Source organism: Acinonyx jubatus, chromosome B3 (genome assembly GCF_027475565.1).
Source record: "Acinonyx jubatus isolate Ajub_Pintada_27869175 chromosome B3, VMU_Ajub_asm_v1.0, whole genome shotgun sequence".
NCBI lineage: Eukaryota > Metazoa > Chordata > Mammalia > Carnivora > Felidae > Acinonyx > Acinonyx jubatus.
Window position 1 is genome coordinate 60,372,567 of NC_069386.1, and position 26,244 is coordinate 60,398,810.

Below are 26,244 nucleotides of genomic sequence, written 5' to 3' on the forward strand. Positions count from 1 at the left end.
AGACAGAAGAAATTTTACATTGAGCACACCAACTCTTTCTAGCTAATTCCAAAAAGTGATACCAAATGTGACTGCACACTTCCTCTGGAGGTACACAATTATAATTGCTCAGATTACCAGATGTGTTTGGCAACCCTTACAATGACTCCGTACTTAGATTAAAAATGTAACTATTGGGTGCCTGGGTGGCTCAGTCGGTTGAGTGTCCGACTTTGGCTCAGATCATGATCTCACTGTCTTTGAGTTCAAGCCCCACATTGGGTCTGGTGCTGACAGCCAGAGCCTGGAGCCTGCTTCAAATTGTGTCTCCCTCTCTCTCTGCCCCTCCCCACTCTCTGTTTCTCTCAAAAATAAAGAAACGTTAAAAACAATTTTTTTAATGTAGCTATTAACACATTATTCAGTGCTTTTAGTGTTAACTGCTTTGGGCTTTCATGTTTCTAGAGATATTTATCATGTATTTCTTTTTCTATTTTTAAAGAGAATGAGTTTTTTTTCTGTTTATTTATTTATTTGATAGACAGGTGCAGAGACAGAGGAGAGAGAGAATCTTGCAGGCTCCACACTGCCAGCGCAGAACCCAACGTGGGGCCTGATCCCACAAACCTGGAGACCATGACAGGAGCCAACATCAAGAGTACAATGTTCAAAATCAAGAGTACGATGCTCAACTGACTGAGCCACCAAGGAGCCCCTATGACGTATTTCTTTTAGAGAAAAATTAAAACTTGATATTCTATCTTATGCAAAAGTGTAACTGACTTCACTCATCTTTTTTTAAATTTTTTTTTAATGTTTATTTATTTTTGAGACAGAGAGACAGAGCGCAAGTGGGGGAGGGGCAGAGAGAGAGGGAGACACAGAATCTGAAACAGGCTCCAGGCCCTGAGCTGTCAGCACAGAGCCCGATGCGGGGCTTGAACCCACAAACCGTAAGATCATGACCTGAGCCGAAGTCGGACGCTTAACCGACTGAGCCACCCAGGCGCCCCTTGACTCATCTTTTTATCAGGTGAACCACAGCAGAAAATATTTCCATTCAGAGTGACCATGAGGTTATGGGACTGCTAAAGTGAGCAAGTGAAGGGCTTACATTAGTATCATTAACGTCCATCTGCATCAACGAACTGGAGAAAGCAAATAGAGGTTAAAAGCAAGGTGACCACTATTAAGCATACCCCTGGTAAAAACTGGAAAATATAGGGGCGCCTGGGTGGCGCAGTCGGTTAGGCGTCCGACTTCAGCCAGGTCACGATCTCGCCGTCCGTGAGTTCGAGCCCCGCGTCGGGCTCTGGGCTGATGGCTCAGAGCCTGGAGCCTGTTTCCGATTCTGTGTCTCCCTCTCTCTCTGCCCCTCCCCCGTTCATGCTCTGTCTCTCTCTGTCCCAAAAATAAATAAACGTTGGGGAAAAAAAAAAAAAAACTGGAAAATATAATAAAAATACCTCCTACTGGGAGAAAAAACAAGGAAAACAAATACAATGATAATTTTCATCTTCCAGATAGAGACTATATAACATTTGGATAATTTATAATGGTGATCATATCATAAAAAAAATCTACATGAAAAATTAGAGCCCATTATCCCAACTAAGTGGTTTCCTATATTGTAACTTAATAGTTACTGACAATCTTCTAATAACAAGGTAGTTACTACCACTATTTATATCAACATGTGATAAACTAAGTGGTAGTGATATATTATCAAGAGCCTTTGCTTATACCCAGAAGACAACTGAGAGATTTACTAGATTTACTAGATTTAAAAATTTACTAGATTTAAAAACCCTGGTACAGGGTTGCCTGGGTAGCTCAGTCAGTTAAGCGTCCGACTTTGGCTCAGGTCATGATCTAACAGTTCATCACGAGTCTGAGCCCCACATCAGGATCTCTGCTGTCAGCACAGAGCCTGCTTGGGATTCTCTCCTTCCCTCTCTCTCTGCCCTTCCCCAGCTCACATGCACTCTCTCTCCCTCTCAAAATAAATAAACTTAAAAAAAAAAAAAAGTGGTAGTACACATGATCATGGATGGGAAGAACACTGTTAAAATGTCCATACCATCCAAAGCAATCTACAGACTCATGCAATTCCTATCAAAATACTAGTAATCAAAACCACAATGAGATATTTACCACTTCATACCCATTAAGACTATAATCAAAGAAACAGAAAATAACTTGCTTGTGTTGGCAAGGAAGTGGAACAATTCTAGAACCTTGTGCATGGCATATGGGAATATAAGATGGTACAGTTACTGTGGAAAACAATTGGTGATTCCTCAAAAAGTTAAACAAAGAATTACCAAATTATCCAGCAATTCCATTTCTGAGCGTGTACCTAAAAGAACTGAATGCAGGAACTCAGACACTTCTACTGCAATGTTCATAACAATATTATTCACAGTAGCCAAAAGGTGGAAACCACCCAAATGTCCACTGATGAATACCTACACAAAATGTGGTATATCCATACAATGGAATATATTCAGCTTTAAAAAGGAAGAAAATTCTAACACGTGCTACAACAGAAATGAATCTTGAAGACCATTATGCTTAGTAAAATGAGCTGGGCAAAAAAGGACAAATATTTTATATGATTCAATTTATATGAGATACCCAGCAAAGTCAAATTCATGGAGACAGAAAACAGAATGGTAATTGCCAAGACCTAGAAAAAAAGAGAATGGAAAATTAGTGGTTTTAATGGTCACAGATTTTCAGTTTGGACAGATAAAACAGCTCTGAAGACAGATGGTAGTGATGCACAATGATGTAAATATTTTATGTACTATTAAAAATGGTTAAATTGGTAAATTTTATGTTTATCTACCACCAAAAATAAAGAAGCACTGTAGGTAAAATTTTAGTAAAATTGTGAAGATAAGGACTTTATCCTCTCCTTTGAAAAGAATCTGGTATAAGGATCAGCTAAGGTTAAATAACCTTTGTAAAGAATGAATAAACCATACTGCTGCAAATTTACTCACCCACCTCACAGAATGATCCTGTATGTTTCTGAAATTTTATTTCAATACAAAGTTTGTTAAATAAATGAATTCTTTTCATCTAACCTGTGTCCATTAACTGTCCTGATTTTCTTTTCATATATACATATATGTTTATTTATTTATTTTGAAAGAAGGAGGAGAGGGAGAGAGAGAATCCCAAGAAGGATCCACACTGTCAGTACAAAGCCCAAAACTCAAAAACCATAAGATCATGACCCGAGCCGAAATCAAGAGCCAGGCAGTCAAGCAGCTGAGCCACCCAGGCGCCCCTGCCTCATGCTTTTTTATAATGTTGATCTATTTTGAGTGAGAGAGGTGTCCTGATTTTCAAGATAACCCACACAGTGGTCTCAAAAAGTCCCTTCATCTTTTATTTCCCATGATTTCCTGCCATAAATACTCCCCTTCGATCATACTTTATACTGATCTTGCTCAGTAGGTTAAGCAACCAACTCTTGATTTCGGCTCAGGCAGTGATCTCAAGATTCATAATAAGCTCAAACCCTGCATCAAGCTCTGCACCAGCAGCATGGAGCCTGCTTAAGATTCTCTCTTCTCTCCCTCTCTCTCTCTCTCTCTCTCTCTCTCTCTTTCTGTCTCTCTGGGCCCTGGGTAGCTCACTGCGTTAACTGTCTGACTTTGGCTCAGGTCATGATCTCACAGTTCTTGAGTTTGAGGCCCCTATCAGGCTTTCTGCTGTCAGCACAAAGCCTACTTCGGATCCTCTGTCCCCCCTCTCTCTGCCCTCCCGTTTCTGTGCTCTCTCTCTCTCTCTCAAAATAAACAAACATTAAAAATTTTTTAAGAAAAAATAATTTAAAAAATTTTTAATGATTTAATGTTTATTTATTTTTGAGAGACAGAGCATGAGCGGGGGAGGGGCAGAGAGAGAGGGAGACACAGAAGCTAAAGCAGGCTCCAGGCTCCAAGCTGTCAGCAGAGACCCAACCCAGAGCTTGAACTCATGAACTGCGAGATCACAACCTGAGCCGAAGTCGGAGGCTTAACCAGTGCACTGAGCTACCCAGGCACCCCAAAAATAATTTAAAAAATTAAAAGAATATGCTCAGGAAAAAAAAATATGCCAGGCAAACTCTTTCTTTAAAACCAAGTAATGATTTTATACTATGGTGATAGTAAAAAACAATGAAGCAATAAGGGAGGTTGCTTTAAACCTGGTTATCAGGAAAGACCTGAGAGGTGATTTAAATTGTGAACTGAATGACAGGAAGGAACCAGACTTGGAGAAGAACACTCAAGGCAAAGAGAAGGTAAGTCCAAAAGGCACTGAAGTGAAGACAAACAGCCCATTCAAAGAAAAGAAACAGCTTGTGTGGCTACACCTTAGAGAATGAAAGGAAAGGTGGCAGGAGGTAAGGTTGCAGAGATAGGGAAAGGTAAGATCATGTAGCATGTTGTAGACCACAACAAGGAATCTGAATTTTAGAAGCCATATTTTAACTATCTCATCTCTGTGCTTTAATTTCCACTCTCACTTCTTTGGGGGGGGGGGGGGGGTGGATCTTAAGTTTTTGTGTTCTTTTTTTAATGTTTATTTATTTTTGAGATAGGAGAAGGAGAGAGATGGTGAGCAGGGAAGGAGCAGAGAGAAAGGGAGACAGAGAATCCCAAAAGGTTCCCCACTGTAAGAGAAGAGACCTACTTGAGGCTCAAACTCCCGAACCATGAGATCATGACCTGAGCCAAAATCAAGAGTCAGACCCTTAACCGAATGAGCCACCCAGGGGCCCCTCCACTCTCACTTCTCAATTTCAGCCCTTACTGCCTCACTTCAGGACTATACCACTATAATAATCTCCTAAATCTTCTTCCTAATTTTAGCTTCTTCCCACTCTAAGCCATTCTTATCACTACAGCAAAATCAAAGATTTTTATAAAAGCAGTGTTACGCATTATCACTCTTCTGATCAAAAACCTTCCAAGGGCAACAAGATAAAAACACCCACTCCTTAGTCAGAAGCTCAAAGTTCCCTGTAACAGTGCCTTAATGCTCTCCCCTTCTCTAACTGTACCTTCTATCACACCCCTAAACAAAATCTCATTCTAGCCAAACTGCTCCCTGACACTACATGTGTTTCCCACCATATGACCTTAGTTCACAGCATTCATTCTTCCACCTCCCCAAACTTCATACCCTTGACTCTTCTCTAAATCACCATTTTTTTCTGCAAAGTTCTACCTAAGTAGGGAGCAAGAAAGAAGAAAATTCCCACTGAGGAAATAACAAGAAGAAAGGCACAGAAGCTTGAATATGTACATGATAATCACACACACAAAAATAGTGTCTATGACTAGCTAAGGAAGACATGGTGAGATATAATAGGAGATAAAGCCATTCAGCAGGCAGGGTAAGAATGCTGTGACCTTATGCAAATTATTTAACCTCTCTGGCCTTCAGTTTCTTCATGTGCAGAAAGAAAGCAGTAACAGTGCCCACGTCACAGTATTGTGGCAATTTATTCACTCACTCAGCAAACATTTCCTGAGCACTTACTCTGTATGCCAGCATTGTTCTATGAGATGTAGAAACAGCAGTGAACAAGACAGACAAAAATCTCTGCCCTGTGGTACTTAAATGTTAATAAAGGAAACATCAAACAAGCAAAATAAATATATGATATGTTATCTAGTAATAAATGCTACAGAAACCAAAAAGAAAAGAGGGAAAGGGAAAAAAAGCAAGATTTGAATCAAGACATAGAAGAATTGAGGAAACAAGCCATGCAGGTCCAGACAGAAGACATCAGAAATGAAAGGGCATGATCAAGGAAAAACAAGGAGGCTAAGGAGATGGGCAGAGTGGAGGGTAAATGGTAAAAGATGGAGGTCAGAGAAGTTAAGAGGGGACCAGGTCAACATAGAACCCTACAGGCCACTGCAAAGATTTTAGCTTTCATTTTGCTAGAAATAGGAAGCCATTGGAGGGTTTTTCAGCATGACATAACCTGACTTTAACAGCATTTTAACAGCCATCTCTGATTTAACAGCAGCTGTCTAGCTGCTATTTTAAAATTATACTATAAGAAACCAAGGTCAGGACGAAGAGACCACTTAGGAAATTAAATTAGATAATGGCGCTTAACACAATGCCTGGCATAGAAGTAGGTTATTTTTCCAGGAATGGGGATGAATTTCTCACACCTTTGGACCAAACACTAGTAAAATAACCAGCTGAATTTAAAGCTGCTGACGTTTTAGTGTAAGGCAAATGTATCTCATAATCTTAAACTCATCAAAATTAAAACCTTTTGTTTAAGTTTATTTACTTCTTTTTGAGAGAGCGAACGAGCTAGCAAGAGAGGCAAAGACAAAATCCCAAGCAGGCGCCGCGCTACTAGCGCAGAGTCCCACGCAGGGCTCAAACTCACAAACCATGAGACGATGTCCCAAGCCAAAATCAAGAGTCAGATGCTTAAACAAATGAGCCACCAGGTGCCCCCAGAATAAAAATGTTTAAATGACAGACGCTTTTTATGATTCCCTATTTCCCATAAAGACAATGCAGAAGAAGTCTGATCTTATCCACGTTTACCAGCATGCCACTCTAAAGGCAAATGTCATAAAAAAAACAAAAAAAAAAAAAATTTAAGGAGAATTTTAGGAAATAAAGTATGCTTCTATATAAAAATATTTCAGCTTAACCGACTGAACCACCCAAGTGCTCCAATAAATTAATATTATTGATCAGTGAAGTATTTCCGTTTTCCCTCAGTTTATTAGATTCCTTGGGATTACATATTGCTATAACTTTCTGACTAGGCCACCTAATCACTGACATAATTGTTTTAAATACATCAAACTTAATCATAGCATTGGTAATTTTTATGCATATTAATTCATAGAGGTTTTCCATTCCATTAATGTTACCTCCAAGAAAAATAACCTGCTCAAATGAGTTATTTAAAAATATTGTTATCAGTAGTAAATAAATATGTTCAAAAAAATAAAAAATATTTCAATCTGGAAAAATCTGCTATTTCAAATGGCACCAATATTGGTTACCTCTATTGATCTAATTATCTTAAATTCTCAGAGGCAATATAAAATGCTGGGTGCAAGAACTGGCACTATTTAAAATAAAAAGGCAGTTATAATACCTTAAAACAACTGAAAAGTAACATCCAGTGCTGAAAAGCTTTCATTTTTAAAATATATATACACTTAACAGCTTGGAAAACACTATGATTGACATTAACACAAATAATCCTGGTAAGAGGTCACCCAGCGGGGAGAAAGGTACACGTGTACTCTGACCTCTCTAACTCAGGGAGTACAACTTGAGACCAACTTGAGACTCTTATTTTCTCTATTTTCCCTAGAGAGAAAGGGCTCAGGGCTATAGGACTATCCCATTCCCATTCCTTTACCTTAAAATCTTCTAGTAACAAACACTTCAAGCTATCCCGGACTTTGTCTATGAAATCAAAACTCCACCAAAAAAAAAAAAAAAAAAAAAACAACTCTACACCATAGGAATCCTGCCAAAACCACTAAAAAAGGCATTTCAGTTTGTAAAATGATTACATCACCATTTAGTAAGTGCTTACTATATGCCAAGCATTGTTTTTAGCACTTTACATTCTTAATCTCATTAATCTTCAGAAAGGCCTGAGGTAGATTTTATTATCCCTATTGTACTGATAAGGAAAGTGATGAGAATTTAAGCAACCTGTTAAGAGGCATTCAGACGGGGGGGGGGGGGGGGGGGGGGGGGGGGGGGGCGGCAGTGAAGGGGTGGGTGGCCAGGTGGGTGGCGAGCCTGGGCGGCTCAGTGGATTAAGCATCCAACTCTTGATTTCGGCTCAGGTTATGATCTCAAAGTCATGAAATTGAGCCCCTCGTAGGTCTATGGGTGCGACGACAGTCTACAGAGCCTGCTAAGGATTCTCTCTCCCTCTCTCTCTGCCCCTCCCCTCTCAAAATTAATAAATAAAAACTTCAAAAATTCTGAAAGAAAATGACTTCCAACCTAGATTTCTATTATTCTATCTTCATGAATGGTAAAGGTCTATGATCAGGGTCATCAAACTACTTGGCCTAGTGTTTGTTTGTTGGTTGGTTGGTCTAATGTTTGTTTTTGTAAATAGTCTTACTGAAACACAGCCATGTTCATTCATTTATGTATCACCTATGGGTGCTTTTCTGATACAAGAGAACAGTTGAAATGTTGAGGCAAAGACCCTCTAGCCCATAAAGCCTAAAATATTTACTATCTGGTCCTTTACAAAAAAAATTTGCCAACCCCTAGTCTATGAATATAAAAATCAATGACAACCAGGAAAATGGAGGGCCTATAGGAGTTGACAAGAATTTGAACATAATGTTGGGAAATCAGAATAAGACTATAATTCGCATTTTCCTGGGAAAAAACAGGTTTGCAATGTCACTTGAAGACAGTGCCCAAGAGATCAGTTTCTGATTTTTATCCAGGTACTTACCTCCTGCCTTTTCAGGAATTCTGAAGAAGGCCCCTAGGAAACATATAGTCATCATTAAATTATTTGGAGAATAATTGTAAAATGTGTAAATTTCCAGAGGTTTTATTTCTTTTATTCTCTGGCTACCCATCTTTTGAATTTTTTTTTTTTTTAAGTAAGCTCTATGTCCAATATGGGGCTCAAACTCACAACCTCAAGATCAAGAGTTACATGCTCTACCGACTGAGCCAGCCAGGCACTCCAAATGTTCTACTACTTATTACCACTTCTAGTGAAAGTGAACAGGGAAGACAAAAATACATGAAAGGCAAGCTGGCCAGTTCTAGTGTATCAGCAAGTAAACACACTGGGGAAAGAGTTAGCAATTCTTATAAAATGTATTAGGAAAACTAAATTTTTTCTCTTAAAGATTTTATTTTCAAGTAATCTCTATACTCAACATGGGGTTCAAACTAACAGTCCCAAGATCAAAACTCACATGTTCTGAGTCAGCCAGATGCTCCTAGCAAAACTAAAATTTTAAATACTAACAAATTAAGTTCAATATAAGCCAACAGTGGGACACATCTGCAAAAAACTCTACAATGGAGGTATGGCATCCAGATCCTGAGAGGAAATAATTCCTCTATATGCTAAACCGGCTTGCCTAAATCTGGACTAATATATTGTTTGGGGCATCATCTTTTTTAACGTTTATCTTATTTTTTTATGTTTTATTTTATATTTGAGAGAGACAGAGAGACAGAGCATGAGCAGAGGAGGGGCAGAAAGACGGAGACAGGATCTAAAGCAGGCTCCAGGCTCTGAGCTGTCAGCACAGAGCCCGATGTGGGGCTCAAACCCACAAACCATGAGATCATGACCTGAGCCAAAGTCAGACCCTTAACCGACCGAGTGACCCAAGCGCCCCTTTTAATGTTTACTTTCGAGAGTGAGAGAGAGCGAGTGCGTGTGTACACACACAAGCGGGGGAGGGGCAGAGAGAGCGGGAGACACAATCTGAAGCAGGCTCCAGGATCTGAACTGTCAGTGCGATGCGGGGCTCAAACCCACAAACTGTGAGATCATGACCTGAGCTGAAGTTGGACCCTTAACTGACTGAACCACTGAGGTATCCCTTGGGGCATCATGTTTTAAGAGGACCAAAGGAGGTCAGTAAAGATGGTGAGAATATGCAGAACCTACAATGTATTAAACAAAGACTGAAATCATTGAGGGGCACTTGAATGGCTCAGTCAATTAAACGTGGGACTTTAGGTCACTATCAGGTCACTCACTCAGGTCACCCACGTCACTATCTCACGGTTTCTGAGTTCCAGCCACAGGTGAGGCTCTGTGCTAACAGCTCAGAGCCTGGAGCCTACTTCAGGTTCTGTGTCTTCCTCTCTCTCTGCCCCTCCCCTGCTCACACTCTGTCTCTCAAAAATAAACATTAAAAAAGTTTTTTTTTAAATCATTGACAATTTTCTTAGTTTTTTGTTTTTGTTTAATTTTAATAAGCATTACCAGAGCATTAAACATTAAAGCCATTAATTCATTAAATAATCAACAAGTATTTATTGAAAAACTACTATAGGCCAGGAACTGTTCTGGGACAAAAATCCCTCACCCTCTTAAAGCTTACTTTCTAGAGAGGAACACAGAAAATAAAACAAGAAATAACATAATTTCAGATACCTACAATCTTGCCACTAACCATAACTCTGAATTTCCATATGCACATATATATTTTTTTATATATATTTAATTTTTTCATAATTTAAAGCAATAATCTTGGCACTTGGGGTTCTACTCTTCATTTACCATTAATTTGAGAACATATTTTCCAAGTTGCTACAGAGCTTTTAATTTGTATTTTTTTTTCTTTTTTTTTTTTTTTAAGGAGGCTTCAAGACAGTGTGGTGCTTGAACCCACAACCCCGAGATCAAGAGTCAGATGCCCTATCAAATGAGCCACCTGGGCACCCCTGTTTTTTCTACTTTTAATACTACAACTTGCTAACTATTCCTCTATTCTTTCACACGTTATATCCAGCCTTTGCTGTAAGTGCAACAAAGGACCAGAATGGCCATCACTTCCTTCTCCAGAGGAATGTGGGCAGAATAGGCAATGAGCTGTTGGTTTTGCAGCAGGATGAAAAAATTGATAGTAGCAGCCCACAACATTAGGACTAACATGCTTAAATAAGAAAGAAACAAGCCATATCCAATCACTCCAGGCAAAACTTCAAGTATAAAAAGAATTTGTGTTGAGGTGAGAGTAGACCTGGGCTCTCTTCAGAACACTGCCTTGCTATTGGTAAGGACAGAATCCTGTGGCATGTGAGAGTGCACCACCAAGCCCAGAGGAACTTCCTCAAATTCCTGGAAAGTCTATGCAGAACCAACAAATCGACACCCAAAAATCAGTCATGAGCCACTGAACAGTCCACAAGAATTTGCAAGGATTTGATGATAATTGGTCTCAAAATCAAAAATGATTTTCATTATCACTGCCTAGAAAATTTAAGATGTGAGAAAATAATTTTTTTTACGAAGATAATGTAAAAGGGTCATTTGAAGGATGACATGGAAGCAGGAATAAAATATTCCATATGCTCTAGAGGGTCCTGGAATGGAAGTCTCTGGATGGATGATTTCATGTCAGTACAAGGAAAAATCCCTGACCTCTAAAACCACACAACAATAATACAAGTTTCATCACAAAGTGGTAAGCTATCACCAGATATATTTAGCAAAAAGTGACTGATTGCCTTTTGTGGCTTTGTAAAGAAGATTCAGAATTTGACTGGGGTTTTTTGTTCTTGTTCTTTACCCGGATCTTCAATTCGGTTTGTTTCGTTTTATCAAAGTTATCCATGAACAGAGACTAAAGAGGTAAATACATACAACGGCTTTTTACAAAAGTCAGTTATCTTCCACTACAACAATTTCCCAATTCCCAGGGTCAAATTTTCAACTTTCATGGCTGATTCTTTTGGTATACACCTCCTTACCATTACATGCTTTTTTCTTCTTTTCTCCAGTTTTAGGCACTATTAACTTCCCACCATATGAGATCTAGCTCTCCTTCCTCTTCACATCTCCATGTACGTGCACACTTCCCATTCCCTAGTCTTCCCAATATAATTATATAATGCTAATTAAATCAACACTCAAGGTTCAGGGGCCCCTAGTGGGGCTCATTCAGTTAAGCATTCGACTCTTGATTTCAGCTCAGGTCATGATCTCACAGTTCATGGGCTCGAGCCCCAAGACTGGCTCTGCACTGACAGCATGAAGCCTGCTTGGGATTCTCTTTCCCTCTCTCACTGTCCCTCTCTGCTCTCTCACCTGCTCTTTCTCTCTCTCAAAATAAATAAACTTGAAAAAAAAATCAAGGTTCATATAAATCCAAATCAAAAGTAGGCACGCAGTATACTTATTAGGCTAGGCTACACAAAGAGATCCCCAATTACCAGTCTGGTGAGTGAATATTCAGATCATTAATTAAGCCAGTTCCCTTCCAGAGTCATCCCAAGACTGAGGCTGACAGCAATTCTATCTTGAATACAAGGCTTCCGAGGCTGTCCCAGATGTTACATCCCATATAGCCACGGGAGGCAAACAAAAGAACACATGAGGGAGGTCAGGCCCACTACCATTCACATTCCACTAGAGAAAGTAAGTCATGCGATCTAATCAAATTACAATAGTGATTGGGGAATTCTGACTAGCTGTGTGCCCCCAAAAAAGGGAGAGCAAATTTGAGTACATACTTAATGGTCTTTGCCCCATATACCATGATTACTTTTCTTCAAAAATAGTGAAAAAAATTGGAATGGACCTTAGAAACAGGTGGTAGAGGAAGAGGAAAGGAAGAAGGGAAAATAAATCAGTTAACTAAACCTAAAGGAAGGTTAATGAACATTCCAAAAAAAGGAGAGAAAAATTATAGGACGCCTGGAGGGCTCAGTCAGTTAAGCATCCAACTCTTGGTTTTGCCTCAGGTCAAGATCTTGCAGTTTTGTAGGATAGAGCTCCTCATCAGGCTCTGTGCTGACAGTGCAGAGCCTACTAGGGAGTCTCTCTCTCCTGCTCTCTCTGCCTCTCCCCTGCACACACACTCCCTCTCTCAAAATAAATCAACTTTAAAAAAGAAAAAAAAAAAAGGGAGGGAGGGGGCACCTATGGGTGGCTCAGTTAGTTGAGCAACCAACCTTGGTCAGGTCATGATCCCGCCATTTGTGGGTTCCAGCCCAACACTGGGCTCACTGCTGTCAGAGAAGAGCCTGCTTTGGATCCTCTGTCCCCTCTCTCTGCCCCTGCCCCACTTGCGCTCTTTCTCTCAAAAACTAAACATTAAAAAAAAGAGAGAGAGAGAGAGAGAGAGAAATTAAAAGGTGATTAATTTATTCAAGAAACATTCTCCTTTTGTTATGTACCACTCTCCACATTAAGTATAATAGACAACATACAGACTAATTGCAATGCAGTATCCTCAATTAGATCCTGGAACAGAATATGGACTTTAATAGAAAAATTAATGAAATCCAAGTCAAGTCTGGAGTTTACTAACAGTGATATAACAATATTGGTTTCTTGGTTTTGACAAATGTACCACAGTAATGTAAGATGTTAACATTAGGGGAGGGGCACCTGGGTGGCTCAGCTGTTGAGCATCCTACTCTTGATTTCAACTCAGGTCATGATCATGCAGTTTATGAAATGGATCCCTATATCAGGCTCTTTACTTACAGCACAAAGCCTGCTTGGGATTCTCTCGATCTCTCTCTCTCTGTTCCTTTCCATTTGCACTTCTCTCTCTCTCTCTCAAAATAAACAAACAAACATTTAAAAGAAAAAAATGTAAACATTAGAGTAAATTGGGTGATGGGTATACAGAAATCCTGTATGATCTTTGCAACCTTTCTATAAATCTAAAATTATTCCCAAAAAAGTATTTTAAAACATCAGTAATAATGGTTCAACCACTGCAGTGCCTCAAAAAATTAAGCAATATGATTCAACAATTCTACTTCTAGATATACACTCATAACAATTGAAAACAGAGGGGGGCCTGGGTGGCTCAGTCAGTTAAGTGTCCAACTTCAGGTCACGATCTCACAGCTTGTGGGTTTGAGCCCCGTGTCAGGCTCCATGTGGACAGCTCAGAGCCTGGAGCCTGCCTCAGATTCTGCTGTAAACAAAAAAAATGTGGTATCTACATACAGTGGAATATTATTCACCCTTAAAAAGAAATTCTAACACATGCTATGACACGGATGAACCCTGAAGACATTAGGCTAAACGAAATAAGGTAGTTCCAAAAGGACAAATATTTTGCATGATTCCACTTATGGGAGGTACCTACAGTAGTTAAATTCATAGAGACAGAAGTAGAATGTGGTTTCCAGGGACTGGAGGGAAAGAACAGTAAGCTAGTATTTTCTGAATACAGAGATTCAGCTTAGAAAGATGAAAATTCTGGAGACGAATGGTGGTGACTGGTTGCACAACAATGTGAATGTACTTAATGTAAAATATCTGTACATTTAAAAATGGTTACAATGGTATATTTTATATATATTTTACTACAATTTAAAAAAAAATACAGCTGTATATAAGCACAATGACAGAGTTTTGAACAAAATATTTCCATCACCAGAAAAAAATCTAAAACAAATTGTGACTTCACTGAGATTACGACATCTAAGGTAGTTTTGAGCAAAACAGTCACATTAGGGAAGAATACAGAAGGTAGGAGGTACTGAGTAAGACAGAGGCACAGCAAGTTTGGTACACTAGAGCAGGGGTCAGCAAACTGCAGCCCTATAAGTCATGTTCTCCCATGGGTTTTTGTACAGCCCACAAACTAAGAATGGTTTTTACATTTTAAATGGTTGAAAAAAAGTTAAAATAAAATTTTATGACATGCAAGAATTAAATGAAATTCCAATCTCAGCGCCCATAAAGCTTTCCTGGAACACAGCCATAATCATTTGTTTACATGTTGTCTATGGCTGATTTCATACTACCACAGCAGAGTTGCATAGTTGTGACAGAAACAATAAGACCCACAAAGCTTAAGGGGCACCCAGGTGGCTCAGTTGGTTGAGCATCTGACTTCAGCTCAGGTCATGATCTCACAGTTCATGAGTTCGAGCCCCGCGTTAGCTGTCTGTGCTGACAGCTTGGAGCCTGGAGCCTGCTTCAGATTCTGTGTCTCCCTCTTTTTCTGCCCCTCCTCTGCTCATGCTCTGTCTCTGTCTCTTTCTCAAAAATGAATAAACATTAAAAAAAGTTTAATATTATCTTGCCCTTTAGAGAAAAAGTTTGCCAACCCCTGTCCACAGGCCTGAAAGTAGTACATGTAGTACAGATAAATCAAAGCTATGAGGGAGAAGCATGGCAAATGACATAAACTATACAGTAGCAGGCTTCATGTACTAAGCTAAAGAATCTGAACTTGTCTCAACTTGATTCCGTTTATTCTGAGAAGTCACTGAAGAACTGTGTAGAGACTAATCTGATTAGATAAACCTTATGGAAAGACAATAGCCGCTTGCTTTTAAAGGTATCTAAGTTATTCATTTTATTTACTAAAAGAACAGAACTTTCCACTAAAACAAAAAGGCATAAAATAAAATAAGCCTAGATGCATATCAGTAAGGTTAACAGTGATAGCATATTAAAAATTTTTATCTCCTGGGGTGCCTGGCTGGCTCAGTCGGAAGAGCATAAACTCTTGATCTCCGGGCTGGGAGTTGAAGCCCCACGTTGGATGCAAAAAATAAAATATTTTAAAAACTTTTTTTATTTCTTTCTTTGTGTTTATCTAGGTTTTTTAATTCTTCAAATCTGAATTATAAAACTGCTTTTATAATCCAAATACAAAAATCAGTATTTTTCAACTCCTATTCACATACCCACAAAATTTGTTTCCTATGTTCTATAATCTTCTCCCCACCTTTAGATAGAAAAATACATCTAGGAAAACCTACACATAGAACAACTATTAAAGTATGCCACAGTCACACTTATAAAGGATAAACGACATTCTACCTTTTTCAAATTATGTATAATATTTGCTTTGCAGACTTGAAAAAATAAAATGTTTGAATCCAAGTACTGGCAGGACAATCTCTTTCAACATAGGGCTTTTGTTATATCCAACAAAGAGCCAAATCAGTATCTTAATGAAACTAAAAATGTTAAAGAATAGGAGAAAATGCAGAGTTTGAAAATCAAAATGTTGAAAACTGATGCAAGATACGACTGCATATAACCCTGAGAATATAATTATGTACTTAAGAAATGCAAACTCCTTGATTTATACCCCAGTACTTTGCACTTAATGATACACCGCTTGTTAAGATTATTTTTTAATGTTACGTTTCAGTTCTTCCACTAAGTTGTCAGATATTCATGTGCAGAGAACCATGTCTTTTATTTCTTTTGTGAGTCCCCCACAACACCTCATACAGTGCCCATATATGGTAGGTGTTCAATACATGCTTAGGACTGAATGACAAAATAATTAACCCTACTTTGAGCTCACAGACTGAACCCCTCACACCTACAATTTACACCACTAAGCCTCCCTCTACACAACAGTTTAATGGACATTCCTGGGGCGAGTGCTGCTGATTCTACTGGATTTTTACATTAGGCTTCTTCCTAGCAAAGAGCTCAAAGTACACGTGTAATGTTAAAATAGAATTCCTGACTACTGAGAAGGTGGGTGGGAAAGTAGGCAAGTGAAGGAAGAATCTATTATAAAAGCTCGCCTCCAAAGAAATAAGCATTATTCAGCCCTAGAGATTAAAACATTCCTAAAATGTCTCTGAATTAAGACTTCTGACACCATTTCATTAAACTTTGTACTAGCTAAATTCTATCACAATATCATTAAAACCAAAAACTGACCATTAAAAAAAAAATCCTGAAAATCTCAGCTAACAATCTATACTACTGTGCATTATAAGATCTAGTTGTAATTATTTACTCTTTTCCCAAAACAAAACTTCCAATCTTTTTCAAAGCATTATGATTGAACATCTACCACAGGCTAAGCACTGAAGAAAAACAAATGAATAAAAAAAACCAGTCAAAATATCAACTGATTTTGTGATCTGCTATAAATTAAAGTACCAACGACAGAGCTGAAGAAGCACCATGCAGCGAGCAGACAACTTCTGTGGCAATTACGCACCAAATTTAAGCTGGACATTGAAGACTGAGCAGGAGTCTGAGGCAAAAAGTAAGAAGGGGAGAAAGAGTACTCCTGGCAAATGCAGGGCTATACACAAGCAGAGCACACTGGGCATGGCAGGATATGGAGGGAGAGGGAGAGTTAGACAATGATGGGTCTGGTATGAAAGCTATGCAAGTTGGAATTTATGCTCCCAGGTAATGGACACAAAGTGGAAATCTTCAGGTAGGCAGTGACAAAAATCTGCAGAATCAGTTCATAAAACAGAAAGAGGTCATATTACAATCATCTTAAAGGCATGATTTAATACTGTACCATACAGACAAAGCTGAGTATTGTGATGAAGATACAAAAGAAATCTAAGTATAACTTATTCCTCTGTCCATGCTTTCAACAGAGTCTCAGGGCTCAGTCACTGACCCTCTTTACTCCCTGCCTGATCTTATGAGACCCATATTTTTAAAACACTATATACAGGGGCACCTGAGTGGCTCAGTCGGTTAAGTGTCCGACTTAAGCTCAGTCATGATCTCACAGTTTGTGAGTTCGAGCCCCGCGTCGGGCTCTGTGCTGACAGCTCAGAGCCTGAAGCCTGCTTCGGATTCTGTGTCTCCCTCTCTCTTTCTGCCCCTTCCCCACTCACGCTCTGTCTCTGTCTCTCTCTCAAAAAGAAATAAACATTAAAAAATTAAAAAAAAAAAAACAACACTATATACTGATGGCATCCCAAATGTATATTATATTCACAGACCTGACTTTAACTCTAAGCTCCAGACTTAAACAGTCAACTGCTTCCTCAGTGGTTATTACTAGATATCTAGTAATATCTCAAACTCAACACTATCCAATTCAACTCTTCATAGTAAACCCCAAACTAACTCCTTCTAGTTTTCACCTCTGTACATGGCACCAGTTGCTACAGCTAAAAAATTTATCATCTTTGATTCCCTCTTTCTCTCACCTCCCACAACTAACCTATCAGCAAATTCTATTCGTTCTACCTTCAAAATGTACCCTGAATCGGACCCCTTCTCACTGCATCACTGCCTCCCTGATCCAAGCCATCATACTGCATCTTACCATTCCAGTGACTTCCTATATGGTCTCCTACTATCCCTCTTATCTCTATAGCAGTCAAAGTGACCTTTTTAAAACATAAATTAGGCTGTGTCATTTTTCTTTATAAAACTGTCCAATGAATCCCATCACACTTAGAATGAAATACAAAGCCCTTCTGGTGTACCAGACTCTATACCATTTGAAACCACCAACTACCCAGTATCATTTCCTACCACTGTATCCCACCACCACCACTTCCAATTATTACTCCAGCAAGAATCTCCCAATTATAGCACACTAGCCTTTTCGCACTTCCTCGAAAATCACAAACTGATTCTCACCTCAGTCTTTGCATTAGTATTCTCTCACACCATTTGAAATGATCCACGGTGGTATGGCACACTCCTTATCATTCACGTCTCTTTATGCTCAAGCCTTCATATTATGCTCAAGCGTTCAGAGATAATGTAGAAACATTACCTGACAACCTATCTAAAAGAACCATCAAACCCACTACCACCACTCACTATTCTCTCATAATATTTTCTTCACAGCATTTTTATAATATCAGAAATCATATTATTTATTAGTGTCTAACTAGAATATAAATTCCATGAGAGAAAGGACTTATTCACTGTTCAATCCTTAGACTTAGTATAATCATTGGCATACGACAGGGCTCATTATTTGTTGTTGAATGAACAAATTAACTTAATTGGTCTAATCTTAAGATTTTTAATTTATTTTTTATTCTGAGAAAGAGTATGCAACCAGAGGAGGGGCAGAGAGAGAGAGAGGGAGAGAAAATCCCAAGCAGGCTCCACACCATCAGCACAAAGCTCCATGCAGGACTTGATCCCACTAATCAAGAGATCACAACCTGAGCTAAAACAAAGAGGCACTTTACCGACTGAGCCACCCAGGTGCCCCTGATCTTATTTATATTTTTCTCCTGTCATGTATAGCTAATTGCTTCCCCACTTTTGGATTTAGATCTATTTCACGATTATCAGGCTTTTCTTCCTAGAACAGAGATATAAAATAGCTTAAAGACTGTTAAAACAAGCCATACTATACTAATGCCTTTAATTCCTTTCTATAATTAGCCCTGTCAGCAACTTGTTCAGTTATTTTGACTATAACTTCCATTATCCTCTTTCTACATTATCAGAATTTTCAATGTACTGATTATACATGCTATAAATATTGACAGATATAACCATAAAAAAGGTTATAACATTTTTTGCACTGCAAGTAACACAAGTTGGTTTTTTGTTTTGTTTTGTGTTTTTTTTTTTTTAAGAAAAAGTACAGAAAAAGAAATACAGAAAAGCAAACATTTGAAAAACAAATTCAGGAGTGCCTGGGTGGCTCAGTCAGCTAAGTATCCAACTTCACTTCAAGTCATGATCTCACAGATCCTGAGTTTGAGCCCCGTATTGAGCTCTCTCCTGTCAGGATGTAGCCTGCTTTGGATCCTCTGTCTCCCTCTCTCTCCTCCTCTACTCATTCTCTCTCAAAAATAAAATAAACATTTAAAAAAATGTATTTCAAAATATGCTTTAAAAAAACTCACAGGCAGGTGATGAAGGTCAACACCAAGAGTAATAAGTCATGCTGATAGTCTGTACTCTAACCCCAATCAATAATGAGAAAAATACCAAACCCCAAATGAGGGACACATTACAAAATACTGACCAGTATGCCTCAAAACTGTCAAGATTATCAAAAATAAATTCTGAGTTCTTTTGCTCAGGCCCATGGCACTGGCAGAATGGGCAAATGTCATGGTCTTCATACTGCCAAGAAGCTCCGTAGCCACGGATGGGTTCCGAAGTGGCATGGTAAACAGTACAAGCAAGCCCATTTGGGCACAGCCCTGCAGGCCAACCCTTTTGGAGGCACTTCCCATGCAAAGGGAATTGTGCTGGAAAAAGTAGAGGTTGAAGCCAAACAGCCAAATTCTGCCATCAGGAAGCATGTCAGAGTCCAGCCGATCAAGAATGACCAAAAAAAAAAAAAAAAAAAAAAAAAAAATCACAGCCCTGTACCCAACAATGGTTGTCTGAATTTTATTGAAGAAAATGATGAGGTTCCGGTTGTGGGATCTGGTCACAAAGGTCATGCTGTCAGTGACATTCCTGGATTTTGTGTTATGGTTGTCAAAGTAGCCAATGTCTCTCTTTTTGCTGTGTACAAAGGAAGAAGGAAGAATCAAGATGATAAGTTTTGATAGTAAAAACATGACAATAAATTTTCAGATGCCAAAAGACAGTCTGAGAAGCTATCATAGCTAAAAGGATCTCAAAGAGACATAATTACTCAAAGTATTGTGGCTGTGTAATGGTGCTAAAAGGCAATAGCTTCCTGTGAACTCTCTGGAGATGCCTTGGAAGATCAAGCAATCAGCTTTGTTCGCAGTGAAGCTATAGCCATCTTGATAGCACATTCCTTATTTGTTTTCACTTTTTCCCTACCTCATTTCCTTTTCCCCTCTCACACCTTCTTCCCTGGAATTTCATCCATTAATAATGAATTAGTATACCAGCATTATCAACAATAGCCAAATTATGGAAACTGCCCAAGTGTCCACTGATTGACGAATAGATAAAGAAGATGTGAGGGGCACATGGGTGGTTCAGTTGGTTGAGCGTATGACTTCCGCTCAGGTCATGATCTCACAGTTCGTGGGTTCGAGCCCCAGACAGGGCTCTGTGCTGACAGTTTGGAGCCTGGAGCCTGTTTCGGATTCTGTGTCTCCCTTGCTCTCTACCCCTCCCCCACTCATGCTCTGTCTCTGTCTCTAAAAAATGAATAAACCTTAAAAAAAAATTTAAAAAAAGAAGATGTGGCATACATACACACACGCACACACACGCACATGATGGATATTACTCGGCCATAAAAAAAAGAATGAAATCTTGCCATTTATGATGACATGGATGGAGCTAGAGAGTACCATGCTAAGCAAAATAAGTCAGTCAGAGAAAGACAAATACCATATGATTTCACTCATTATGTCGAATTTAAGAAACAAAACAGATGAGGGGCATCTGGCTGGCTCAGTCAGTGGAGTATACAACTCTTGATCTCGGGGTTGTGAGTTCAAGCTCCACACTGTATGTAGAGACTAATTAAATAGATATTTTAAAAACAAAAACAAATAAGCAAAGGAAAAAACAAAAAACAAGAGACAGGCAAACCAAGAAATAAACTCTTAAACTACAGAGAACAAGCTGATGGTTACCAGAAGGGAAGAGGGTGGGGATGGGAATAGTTAAATAAGTGATGAAGTATTATGATGAACACAGGGGTGATGTAAGGAACTGATGAATCATTATATTGTAACTAATATTACATTGTGTGTTCATTAACCAACTGGAATTTAAATAATAAAAAGCATTGGTACATTAAAAAACTTTTTTGTGTGGTATCCTGGAATAGAAAAAGGACATTAGAGGGGCACCTGAGTGGCTCAGTCAGTTAAGAGCCCAACTCTTGGTTTAGGCTCAGGTCATGATCTCACAGTTTCATAAGTTCAGCCCCACATGGAGCTGTACATTGGCAGCATGGAGCCTGCTTGAGATTCTCTGTCTCTTTCTCTCTCTCCCTCCCCAACTCATGCTGTCTCTGTCTCTCTCAAAATAAATAAATAAGCTTTAAAAAAAATACAAAAGAAAACAAAACGTCATTAGATAAAATTAAAGAAATCTGAGGCACCTGAGTGGTTCAGTCAGTTAAGTGTCCAACTCTCAGTTTTGGCTCAGGTCACCATTCCATGGTTCCTGGGTTCAAGCTCAGCTGATTTTAGCTCGGATCATGATCTCAACAGTTTCTGGGTTCGAGTTCGGCACTGAACTTAGGTTCATCAAACTTGGGATTCTTTCTCTCTCACTTTCCTTCTGCCCCTCCCGTGGTCGCACACACACACACTCTCTCTCAAAATAAATGAATAAACTTAAAAAAATAAAAACTAAAGATGTGCCGCCTACGTGGCTCAGTCATTTAAGTGTCCAACTTTAGCTCAGATCATGATCTCACAGCTCGTAGGTTCCAGCCCCATATCAGGCTCTGCACTGACAGCTCAGCACATGGAGCCTGCTTCAGATTCTGTGTCTCTTTTTTCTCTCTCTCTCTCTGCCCCTCCCCAGTTTGCACTCTGTCTCTCTTAAAGATAAAAGAACGTTAAAAAATTTAAAAATGACATCTTATACTGCAGACTTTAGTTAATAATAAATCAATATTCATTGGGGTTCACTTTTTATAACATATATACCATACATAAGATGTTAACATGGAAAACTGGGTGTTGAATATATGGAAACTACATTGTCTTTAGTTTTTCTATAAATCTATAACTGTTCTAAGAAAATGTTTATTCTTTTAAATTCATAAAAAAACCCTACCAAGCAAATGAAATCACCATTACTTTACATTTGAAGTATGCCATTTTAATTTTTTTTAATGTTTATTTATTTTTGAGAGAGACAGAGCATGACCGGGAGAGGGGCAAAGAGAGAAGGAAACAGAATCTGAAGCAGGCTCCAGGCTCTGAGCTGTCAGCACAGAGTCTGATGCGGGACTCAAACTCACTGTGAGATCATGACCTGAGCTGAAGTCGGATGCTTAACCAATGGACTTAGCCACCCAGTCGCCCCTGATGTATGCCAGTTTATTATTTTTATTTTTGACAGAGACAGAGTGTGAGCTAAGTAAGGGCAGAGAGAGAGGAAGAGACTGAATCCAAAGCAGGCTCCAGGCTCTGAGCTATCAGCACGGAGCCTGATGCAGGACTTGAACTCACAAACTGTGAGATCATGACCTGAGCCGAAGTCGGACGCTTAACCAACTGAGCCACTCAGGCACCCCTGATATATGCCATTTCAGACTTTTATGTAAATTTTAGACTTGTAGACACATATAGGCATAATCCTACAAAAATGTGATCATACTGCATATAATTTCATAACTTTTTTTTACTTAACAAAATATATGCTTTTAAGTCATTAAATCATGCCTATTGGCTATAAGGTATTTTCCTCTATAAAAGTACCATATTTACTTAACCAATCCCCTATTATTTAACATTTAAGTTTTTCCAGATTTTAGCTATTATAAAAAATACTACAAAGACAACTCTTAAATAAACATCTTTACAAACTTACAAATTAACCAAGAAGAGAAGCTGGTGAGTCAAAGGGCGCACAGGTTTTTAATGCTTTCAATAGGGATAGCCAAAATGCCCTTCAAAAAGGATATTCAAAGATAAATATGCACTAACAGTAGCGTATGTGTGCAAATTTCCTCACTCCTATGCCAATACAATATTAACAGTTTATTACATACATGCAAACCTGCCAGACTAAGTGGGGGAGAGTGGAGCAAGTTGCTCTGTGTTACTTGTTTATAAATGAAAAATAATGTTTTTATCTTTATTATTTTCATTTCTCTATGTATGTGATCTAGTCACGTCTTTTGCCCATCTACTAGACATATTATTATACTTGTAAGTCCAACACATGATGCAAAAATTTCCCCCCCACCATCTGCCTAGCATTGCTCATCATTGGATCCCCTACACCTGAGAAAATGCCTGGCACATGGTAAGCACTCCATAAATATGTTAAACCAATACTAAGCGAATAAATTTGTCTTCATAATGTTTTTACCAACTACAGATTGTTAATTCAAACAATATCCACCATTTTATGGATTCTGCCTTTACAGTCATGCTTAAAACAGCTCATCCCATTTCAAGATTGGAAAAATGTTTACCCATTTTTTTAAAGTAGTAATACTCTGACTTCACTTTTTTTTTTTAAGATTTTATTTTTGGGGTGCCTGGGTGGCTCAGTTGGTTAAGTGTCCGACCTTGGCTCACAAGTCATGATCTCACAGTTCATGGGTTAGAACTTCACCTCGGGTTCTGTGCTGACAACTCAGAGCCTGGAGCCTGCTTCAGATTATGTGCCTCCCTCTCTCTCCCTCTCTCCCACTTGTGCGTGCGTGCTCTCTCTCAAAAATAAACACACATTTAAAAAAAATTAAAGGTTTTATTTTGAGGTAATCTCTAAACCCAACATGGGGCTCAAACTTACAACCACAAGATCAAGAGTCACATGCTCTACCAACAAAGCCAGCCAGACGCCCAACTTCACATTTTATATTTAAATATTTAATTCGTGGATTTCATTTACATTTTAAGATTCCATTTTATTTTCTTTTCAAACAGCCAAATGTTCCAACACAATTTTGAAATTCCTTCTCAACTAATGTGAAATGCCATCTTTATAATACTAAATAGCTTTATATACTTCTAAATTTATTATTGTTTCACTACTCTATTCCAGACCTACCGCTGTTTTATCATAGTTTTATTTATATAATCACTAGTACAAGTCCCCCCCCACACACACACTTTACTTTCAAAATGATTCTTACTTTACAGATTCATTCTTCCAAATGAACTTTATAATCATTCTGTCAAATTTTCAAAAGGTAATACGGTTGGAATTCTGTGAAATTACCAGCCATATGAGCTAGTTCAAGTTAATCTCTGTCACTATTTTCCTTGTTGGTAAAATGGAGAAAATAGTACCCACATTATATAGGTTTGTTAACAAAAGTAAATGAATCAAGATATATAAAGTATTAAGCTAAAAAGATGTTAATTATCATAATTGTTCAAAAATGGTAACTACTGTTATAAAGATTACTCAAAAAAGGTTTTCCAGATTGTGCTCCCACAAAATTCAAAGGCCCTTTAAGATACATCAAAGGGTAGGACAAAACATAAGAAGTGATATGAAAAATACATAATTAATGTCTGCCTCATTTCATTAAAGCCCTGACCCTTGGTAAAATGAAGAGCTGGGAGCGAAAACCATGAAAAACATCAAAGGCTGGTGGCAAGGAAGCCTCAACAATTTTACAAATATTGGCCAACCAAGTGGAGAAAACGACTTCTAGGTCCTTCTAGTCAGTCTTATGGGGCATTAGCAAATCCCTTCTAACTACTGGTTTCCAAGCTCCACAGTTAAAGAACAATACTACTTACCTCTTCTTTCCAGGAAACACAGAGACCAGCCCTCTAAAAGACAGACTACTTTTCAGATGACTGAGTGGGAAGGCACAGAGTATAAATGCAACTGATAAACATGGACAAATATGCCCAAAATATTACAAGAAATTACCTCCAGGTTTCCTACATCACTGCAGTAATGGAAGGGATAGTGTGTGTATGGGGGGGGGTTCTTCTTGTGGGGAGACACGCTCCTCTCATTTCGTTGTTAATTCTTTTGTTATCTGCATAACACTGTGGGATTAGGCAGAGGTCACATACCACAGGGAGGACTTAAAAAAATCCTACACAGAATACAAATGAGAAAATGGAAGCCGAGAATGGCAACAGGACTTGATCATTACGAAAGAAGCCAAAGGCCTAGACGCCAGAACCCCTAATTCCCAGACCACAGCTCATTCCACTACACCATACAGCCTCTCGCCGACGCTTGCCACGCTTCGAAGTGGGAGGAGCAAAAGCAGACGGATCAGACCGCAGCAAAGACGCTAAAGAAAACCACAGGTCGGCTCAGTCAAAGGCACGTGACTGGCCACGCCTCTCCCCTACCACCCTCCCCCTTCCCCGCGCCAGCAGCACGCGCTGCCAACCTCATCATGTGACCTTCACGCGGCCCCAACGCTCCCCCTGCTAGGCGACTCTTTCCAGCAGCCATTTTGCCGAGAACTTGTCGTCCGTGCTCACAGAAGGGCAGGACGCCACGAAAACCCGTGGCCAGATTTTACAGGCTGCACACGCGCTTCGAAAGAGCGCTCGCGCCGTGAGGACTGAGCCGAACCTCATTGAACACGTCGCACCCCGGGGCGCCGGGGAAAGCTGTGGGTGCGCCTCAGCCTGCGATTGGCTGTGGCGTCCACGTGACGCCACTGCCCCCCCATTTTCCCCTACCCCCCCCCCCACAAAAACGCCCAAACAGACTCTTAACACCTCGCGCCAAGTACACGCCACTGGGCGCGTGGGACCAACGGGGCGCGTGGCAACTAAGGCGCCTGCGCGTACCTGCCAGGGCCGACCGGAACGGGCCCACGCGCCGCTCCGCTCACGGGTCCCGGAATCCTCGCGCTGCCGGACCACCCGGCTAGTCATTGGCTGCCAGGTTTGGTCACGTGTTTAGCTCAGGCCCACCCCTAACCGCTAATCACCTGGCACCGTGCTCGAAGCGGCGCCGAAAGTCATTCGCACGCGGAAAGGGAGGGTAGTTAAAGGACCTCCTTTTTCGCCGCTTTGGAGTTACGTTCATAAAGGGGAAACGAGAAAGCCGGGTCTCAAAACTAAGTAAGCTCACACCTACCGGTTTAACTTCGCGTGCCTCTCCAGGAGCCGAGAACCATCGCCCTTGGGCGCTCCCCGATGCACGCCGGGATACGTCTGGCGCCCCTCAGTGTGCTGCAGAGCATGCCGGGAAAGGCACCTCTCCCGATTTCCTGGCTCTCACCTCCAGGG

At 39.6% G+C, this 26,244-nt stretch overlaps 2 protein-coding genes across 3 annotated transcripts in view; one reads left to right on the top strand and one right to left on the bottom strand.

The window, feature by feature from the left end:
• MGA (MAX dimerization protein MGA) overlaps positions 1-26,244 on the bottom strand; it is a 166,543-nt gene extending 140,299 nt beyond the window's left edge. The window contains exon 1 of one of the 2 annotated variants that reach the window (XM_027066982.2): positions 26,093-26,244. The gene's annotated coding sequence lies outside the window, so the exon portion shown is untranslated. Of the gene's footprint in view, positions 1-25,800; positions 26,012-26,092 lie in introns of those variants that run through there. The other variant, XM_027066981.2, reaches the window with a different exon arrangement.
• On the top strand, positions 19,478-20,024 carry LOC106968564 (40S ribosomal protein S23-like). The gene has a single exon (XM_053224146.1). The coding sequence runs from the start codon at positions 19,495-19,497 to the stop codon at positions 19,951-19,953; it is 459 nt and encodes a 152-aa protein (XP_053080121.1). The 5' UTR covers positions 19,478-19,494; the 3' UTR covers positions 19,954-20,024.